We start from the raw sequence: 8,102 nt of genomic DNA on the forward strand, positions 1-8,102 counted from the left end.
CTCAGGGTCAGGCCAGCATGGGCTTGGGCTCATCAGCAAGCAGACGGCAGCCGCTGTCTGGACCCCGCACCTGGTCCCGGGCCAGGAGAGGCTCTGAGCATGCAGCCCCGACTGACTCACTTCCTCCCCAAGGTGCTCACCTGACATCACCATCTGCTCCCTCCACAGCCCACACACGCCAGCACCTTGCCGGTGCAACACTCAGCCACCGCTCAAACCCCCTTCCCGGACACGCAGGCATTCGCTGGAAGCCACGGCCCTGCCCTCCTCCCCCGGGAATGGGAACAGGAACACACTTGTCGTTGACGAATGAGTACATCAGCAGACGCTCCTCGATGAACTTCTTCCACTCAGGGCGCTCATTCTGCAGGTCGCGGTAGGTGTCGTTGGACACCACGATGCCATCCGACTCGAAGGCCAGCTTCACGATGAAGCGGTCATCGTAGCAGACCACGCGCTTGCCTCCCACCCGCCGGGAAGGGGTGAAGACCAAGATTTTCTTCTTCTCCAGGTCACGGAGAATGTGCTGGTCTGAAATAAAGCACAACCCCCATGAAATGATGCCCAAGCCCAGAAGCCTTCCACCACAATGCGAGACTAGAGGAAACCCACAGCGCTCCAGCTACACACAGCTGGAAGGCCCGGGATGCTTATACAGCACCTAGCACGACCCTAGCCTCATCCTCAGTCTCCAGGTGCTGCTGAAGGTCAGTGAGACTCGAATATGCAGTGCTCCCCTCCCACTGATGGGGCTGAAGCAGCCAGGGTGGGGCTTTTGTAGGGCCCTGCCCTAGGCCTGGCTTTCTCCTTGGAGTGGGGTGGATGGCATCAGAAGCACAGCTGCTTGCAAGTGCAGGGCAAGAAGCAGCGCTGCCTGGGCCTGCTTGACCTGCTCTTGTCTGCCTATCAGCGTTCCCTGAAAGGCCCCACGCAGCCCTCTGTATATGGGGAGCTGCACCATTAGTCCTCTGAGGCAGAGCCCAAGCTAGAAGCATCTTGCCAGGAAGTGGATGTTGTTGCTGAACGTGCCCAGACCAGGCAGATGAAGGGACGGCCTAGCGACAGGAATCCTCACTGGCCAGACAGTGACCCACTAGCCTGATGGACCCTGGCCACTGGGGACCTTAGAGGTTTAGCGCCGGTCTTTAGTTCCCCACCTGTAATGAGCATGTCTGGCCGTGGCTGTTCCTTCCTCCAGGATGGCACGAAGACCGTGATATCCTTGTGCCCTCTGTCCCAAAACCACTGGACGGCCAGCAGGATGCCCCGGCAGGAGAACGCCTCTTTGTTTCCATGGCTGCACGCGAGAAAAAAAAAGGAGAGAGGATTGGGCCTTTGGTGGCAGGGGAAATTGCGGTGCTGCATATCATGGGACCGCGCTTTGAGCATGCAACGGGGCCGCAGCTCCGACCCTGCTGCTTCACGCGTGCCAAGTTGGTGTATTCGTGGCAGCCTGCCCGAGAGGGTGTTGCCATCAGCAGCCCTGTGGCAAGCAGCTCTGGAGCACTGCCTCATCATCCCAGCTCAGCACCTCCAGCCCAGCCTGCGTCCCGGGACAGTGTTGGCTGCAGCTGGAGTTGAGGAATGCAGCTGCATCCGGCAGGAAGCTACACCCAAGGGAATGACGTGCTCCTGTAACTCACACGCTCCAGAGTCCTGGCATAGGTACATCTGTGCCAGGGGAGCACGACGCTAACCCTTTAGTGAAGGACAGGCTGCCCTCCCCTCGCCCTTGGACACATAGCCCAGTACGCAGAGCACTATTTATGGGGTCTGAGCCTGATAAAGCCCCTGACAGCCTGATACTATTGGATGCTGGCAGGCTATCGAGAGAAGGAAAGGTCAGCCCCATGTGTCAGGGGCCAGCACCTGGTGCAACGTGACGGAGCAGCCTGCTACGCTCTAGTCACAGAGCTCCAGGGTTTATGTAACATGTACCAGGTGACCATCTCTTTGCAAATCCAGCATTATCAGCACTGATGTTGCACGTTAACTAGGAACTTTATCTACCGTTTCCAAGTTACTGGTCTCACCAGCCACCAACTGCTCTCAGAGACCCAATGCCCAACACGGAGCAATGCACACATGGGCCCTGGGCCTTGCTCCCCCTGCCTGCCACCTCTTACCCCTCTGTCCCACAGGCTCACAGCTGGCCACAAGCCACCGAAGAAGGTCAGGTTTGCTGGCAATTAAAGGCCCTGCCAAGGACATGAGCCTTCCAGGAGCAGCCCTCTCTTTGTTAGTTTCTTTTGCTGTCATTTCTTCCAACCCACATTCAGAACTGAAGCTTTGGTCAAAAAGCAAATAAAAATGTGTGTTACCAAGGACTGAGCAATGGGCTGACAGGGGCAAGTGCTCAGCCTTGCATGGGGGTTTCTTTGGTTTCTGAGCAAGAGTGAAGTGTAGTCAGTGGCTGGCCATGCCCAGTGCCCAGGCTGGGACCCAGGGCTCAGGCACCGCAACTCTCGGTACCCGCTTGTCTGGCACCTGAGGTTCCTAACGCCCAGGCCCCAGCCAGTGTCTATTCTGGGCAATTACACGGCACTTCCTTAAGTCTCCCTTGCCGTTTCAGAGAACTGCAGTTGTGCAACGCTCAAGTGCGAACGAGCAGATGTCGCATTCCCGCCCAGAGCTGCCCCAGCTCGTTCGAGATAAGAGACTCCCCTTTTTCACATGCTTGGGGCCAGCCCGCGAGGGAGACGTGCTCTGTGAGTGCGGAGTGCAAGGGCACAAAAGGTTTGTGTTGCCAGTGAGTGTTTCCTGTAAGTCTTATCAGAGCTTTTAAATATGAAAGTGAAGCGACTTCTGTGGAAAAGCCCCAGCGCCTATTCAGGCCAAACTTGTCTTTTTTTTTTTTTTTTTTTTTTTTTTTTTTTTTTTTTTTTAAATGACCCCGGAAGCTCAGAACAGCGAAGGCAAAGGCACATCACGAACAAGATCTGTGACCTGAAGGTGTTGTGCAATTGTCAGGGCTGCAGTCCCGATGCCAAGCAGAGCCCTGGCTACTGCACAGCTATCCCTTAGCTCCTAATGCAGCAGGCAGCTCCCAAGGAAAGCTGCTTGAACAGAGGCCTCCAAGGAGGCAGACAAACAGGTTTCCAGCACAGGGGGCCACCTGGAAGATAGACAGAGACAGGTGCACAAAGCAGCAGCAAGACAGGACAGGGGCTTGCATCAGGCACAGGGCATGGAGCAGGCTGCAGCAGGTGGGGAACCGGGCAGGGGTACAAGGAGCCATCAGTCCAGTGCCTGGCCCCAAACGAGGAAGGTGTCAGCAAGGGTTAAGCCACGTCTTTCAGTGATATGAATGACACGAGGTCACATGATGTGGAAAGATAAGGTCAGAGGCATGACGGGGAGGAGGTGAGGCCCAAGTGTGGTGGAGGGGCCTTTGAAGGGCACTGCCATCCCTGCCTGGATAGCAGGACCTGCAGCAAGTGGGCAGCAGCAGGTGCTGTGCGGTGGACCCAATCCTCCCAGACCAGCCTCTGCACCTTCCACCCCTGAACTCTGCCCTCCTGCCTGCGTGTGTCCCATTCCCTAGCACACCGGCTCCCAAATCACTTGGCCACTTCAGAGAACACCCTCTTACACCCAGGGCCAACGCGTGACAAGCACTACAGCCAAGGGCCTTCCTCCCAGCCTTGCTCACCATCAGACACCATCAGACAGACATGGGGGCCGAGAGATGCTTCCAGTGTCCAGAACCCGCGTGCCAGCAAACGAAAGCGAGAGGCTCGGGACACTCACAGCACTGAGAGCTTGGGAAGAGGAGGAATGAAGCACCCGGATTATCCTCCCAATACCAGCTCAGAGGGCGAGCAGCTCTGCGGTGCTCCTGCTCCACCTGCACATGCTCCAAGGGCTGAGGCTGCTGACACCATCCCTGCGCTTACGCCAGCTTGGGCCCCACGAGTAATTTCAGCCCAGCTCTGTGGCCGGTTCTTAAGCACCTTCCGACTGTTCAATAAGCAACCAGAGCTTGCTTTGCATGTCGAACAGCCACTTCCGAGGTGAAAACTTCAGCCTTTCCCCTCCACCCACCTCCACGCAACAAAGCCCAGCCGTTTCTATTTTCTGTAATGCAGGGTTGAAGAGCACGGCACCCACACGTCACGGTTCATTTCCAGAACCAGCCTTGAAAGAACAATGAGTTTCTAAAACTCCTGAAATAGAGGATTAGAACATAATGCAACTGAACCCCACCTTGGTGCAACAATGGGAATCAAAGGAATACCTCGACAAGCAGCATTTTTCCTGTCAGGGTGTCAAGAAATGCTGATTCCTTCTACCGCTCTATGCTCCCCGTCTCCCACATACATCAAGCCTGTTGGCTGCATCTGTCCTCCACGGGCACGTATCTGAAGTGTCACGTCCCCACAAAACATAATGGGATTCTCTAGTCTAATCAATGCTCTCTCCTTTAAAACAGCTGCTCCCTCAGTCAGCAGGGAAGTCAGATTTAAGTAATTCAGAGCAGGTCTGCAGTCTTTCTGGGCCCCGAGATAAACAGGGAAGTGTGACACCACTAGGCAGTGCATCTCCTTCCCTCCCCCCTCAAAGCCGATGTGAAAGACTGACTTCATGGAACATTTCTGCCAGGGCCTGTGCCTACAGGACGCCCGCCAGACTTCTTCTTTGAGAAAGGTTTGACACTGAAATGATGTCACCAAGCTAAGCTTCGAGGAGTCACTTCCATTCGCGTGCAGAAGGAACACACCCAGCGGGAATTTTCCCTAAATAGGCACACTGCAATCCACCCGGACATGTGCCAACATCACAGCCCTGGGAAGACAAAAGGAGACCGAGACATGCTGCCCTCTGAAGTCCCAGCTTGCAATCCCGAATTTGTAATGAGAGGAGAAATGGGCTGCTTGGATTTGGTAACTACCAAGAAAAATTCCCTTAGAAGGAAGTAGAAACTAATTTCCACCACGATTTGCATACGGTTGCCATGAGCGGTTCAGGGAGGTTGCTGCATGCTGTGCCAGTGAATCAGCAGGGACCGCACACTATTAATACAGGAAGTTTCAGAACGGAATTCCCCTCGCGGTGAACAGGCTTCAAGAGAAAAAAGGCAGGCACCCAATGGCTTTGCAAAATTAAACTTTGCTCCCGCTGCCCTGTTTTTACTGCACCTTTGCAAGAACTGGGGAGAAAGGTTATTTATATGCCTTTAAAATGGCAGCTATGCAGAGTGTGAAACCAATCACGGGAAGGACAACACAAGCAGCCCAGCTGCCGGCTCCCAGCACTGCAGTCTGTGCTGTTCTGTCCCTTCCGATACAGGCTTATCAAGGGCTTAGAGGAGAGCCAGGCATGATTTTCCTGCAAGGGCCAGCTCTGAAGTTTACTCATAACAAGTGGCACGAGGTGACTGCGGTGTGTAACGAGCGGGTTTGTTAATAACACACATAGGGCATAAATGTGGGTAAACACATTAACAGCTCCCGAGCCAGAGGCAACCAGTAACACAAGCTGGAAGACAGAGAGAGAGAGGACACCCTGCAAGGGGACTCTCTCCCCACGCTAGGCAGCGGGTAGGGAAGAGAGGTGCCACAGGGGCTGCAAAGGTGGCAATGCAAGGAGGGAAGGGCTGGCCAAGCCCCTGTCCTGAGGCTTCCTGGTGCCACGCATGCCTGCTCTGACATGGGAAGCAGGTGGCAGAGCTGCCTCTGCGAGCAAGGCTTGCTGGAGGGCTAGCAGCTCTGATGTCAAGGCAGCCAGTGGACCAGTGGTGTGGGGAGTAGCCGTGAAGCTACAGCTTTATGGGGACGAAATCAGCTTTCCAGGGAGCTGTCCCAGACTCTGGAGTGTCCGCTGGGAAGCGAGCGGCGTGGGTGAATCCGTGTCCGGCAAGGACACACTGGGCACAGGGCATTATGTTGATGCCCCAAGAGGGCACCCACTTCTCACCAGCCCGCAGCCAGGCTGGCTACAGCTCCCTGTTCACGGGATGGGGCAGCTCAAAGGGCAGAGGCCTCCCCCGAGCTCCACAGACAGCATGTGCTGCTGCAGCTCAAGGTCTTGCGGGCAGGAGTGTGCTCCGCTTTCTGACAGTGAGGTCGGCTGTCCCTCCAGGCCTGTTTTAAAATGAGGTCAGACCACCCAGGCCTGGGGAAGTGCGACTTTGCTGGAGTTTCCCTACTGGAAAGGCCCATGGCCCCTTCCCAACATGTTCCCAGGTGAAAGGGTAAGCGTAGCAGAACGCACGCAGTCTGGGCCCAGCAGGACCTGGTGAGGGATGCGCTCCTTCCTGCCAGCCAGGACTGGCATGGACCGCTTTAGCTAAGCCTTCATCATCAAGTGCTTTCTGCTGCCCTGGGCGAAATCCCTGCAGCAGGGCCCGTGTGCACATCCCAGCGGCTCCAGACCGGAGAGGCGAAGACCGCCGGAGAAACTGGCTTGGGAAGTGGCACGGTGGAAGCAGTGCCCACATCCTGCCGCAGTCCCATGGTCAGCTGGTCCCACAGGGCTGTGCCTTCCCTCCCGCGAAGGAGAGCGGAAACGCAGCATCCCCACCCAGACAGAAGTCACTCAGACGAGCCCTACCCCAGCTCCCCCCTGGGCAGAGGCCCTTCCCAGCCCTCTTGGGGCATCAACATGGGCCAGAGTCACCAGGCTATGCCAGTCTGTGCCAACCCAGGAGATGGGCTCCCCCATGCCGGCGGTGTTGGTATTCGCATGCTAGGCCCAGGACAGATGCCCCGTGGGGCTGGCTCCTGGTTGCAGCACCACTGGGAGAAAGGCTGGCTCCATCAGCATGCCAGAGCCGCTGAAGATGACCGGCCCCTTCCCTTCCCCGTCTCTGCTAGGTACAGTAGTTGTGCTTCAAGCCACTAGGCCTTCAGCGAGAAAGCCAGCTCAGGATTACAGCCTCCCTTTATTAACCCCCTAAGTATTTATTGAGCAACTTCCTGCTTTTGGAATTTGCATAAAACCATTAGGTAACAAAGCTGCTCATCATGGAGCCCATTTCGGCTCCCCAATCGCACCGAAGGTCTCAGGGGGCGCCTGGGCCACTGCCAGCTGGTGTCTTGCTTGGAAGAGGCAGCTGTAGGAAGGTGCCAGGAGGCGAGGGAGGGCGCACGCTGCTACGGCCTGAGCCCTGAGCTCCTTCCCACAGCTGGATGGAGACCCCGCGCCTGAGGGAGTGCTGCCCCTGCCTCGAGAGACGCCAAGCCTACCTCATGGCCACGTTGCTCCCATCAACGACCACAGGCCTCAGGTTACTGCTCTCCTTCTCCTCTAGCGTGGGCACGAGCTGCGGGGTCTTGTTGGCAAGTCCCCCTCGAGGGACCAGCGGGGCTTCCCTGCCCTCCTGCGGGGCATCGCTCGCCTCCCGCTCGGCCACGGCCGCCCCGTGCTTCACCAGCTCCCCGAGGACAGCGTTGGTGTCCGCGTCGAGGCCCAGCTTCTGCAGTACGGCACGGATCTCCTCCGAGGTGTAGCCCAGCTTGCGGAAGAAGTCCACTCTCATCTTCATCTCCGCGCTGTCCGCGGGGCCTGGCTCGGCACTCCCGAGCCGCTCCAGGGCTGTGCCCGCGGGGCCAGGCAGGCCGGCCTTGCCCTGGAGCGAGGGCAGGCTGAGGTAGTCGCTCTCGTACATGTCTCCGGAGCTCCCGCGCCGGGCCTTGGGGAGGGTCTCACTCCAGCCAGGAAAGCCCAGGGCCGGGGGGGCACGCGCCACGTCCATGGCTCCGAGGGTCACCCACGCCCAGCACCTGTGAAGCAGCAGGCGCGTTAACCCCGTGCGGGGCAGGGGCAGGGACGGCTGCCACCTCCACCTCTACCTCCACCCCTTCTGGGCAGCTCCCACACCCCGGAACAAGGCTCCCAGCTGGGCCCCCAGCCCGCCTCTCCCCCGCACGCGGGCCCGGGGGCTCCACAGGGCGAACCAGCCCCAAGCCCACGCCTGAGGGAGGGAGGGGAGCGGGTGCTCGGCGCTGCGGCTCCTTACCGGCCAGCCAGGTGGCGACTCCATGAGGCGATGTCGGCCGGGCCGGCCGGCCTTTATAGCTGGGCCCGGGCGCTGCAGCAACGCGGAAGCCGGGTGGGGAGGAGCCGCGGCCGCTTCCTGACCCGCCCCGGCCCCGGCCCCG

The 8,102-nt window shown here is 58.1% G+C and overlaps 1 protein-coding gene across 1 annotated transcript in view; it reads right to left on the bottom strand.

Annotated features, from left to right (window-relative positions):
- Positions 1-8,084, bottom strand: part of ZC3H12A (zinc finger CCCH-type containing 12A) — an 11,344-nt gene extending 3,260 nt beyond the window's left edge. The window contains exons 1-4 of the mRNA XM_019512549.1: positions 7,961-8,084; positions 7,188-7,724; positions 1,158-1,297; positions 297-531 (exon numbers count right to left, since the gene is read on the bottom strand). Of these exons, the coding sequence (XP_019368094.1) occupies positions 297-531; positions 1,158-1,297; positions 7,188-7,696 (884 nt within the window). The 5' untranslated portion in view covers positions 7,697-7,724; positions 7,961-8,084. The remainder of the gene's footprint in view (positions 1-296; positions 532-1,157; positions 1,298-7,187; positions 7,725-7,960) is intronic.
- Positions 8,085-8,102: the final 18 nt, after the last annotated feature.

This window comes from Gavialis gangeticus, unplaced genomic scaffold, assembly GCF_001723915.1.
Source record: "Gavialis gangeticus isolate Ggan-Ray unplaced genomic scaffold, GavGan_comp1, whole genome shotgun sequence".
Taxonomy (NCBI): Eukaryota; Metazoa; Chordata; order Crocodylia; family Gavialidae; genus Gavialis; species Gavialis gangeticus.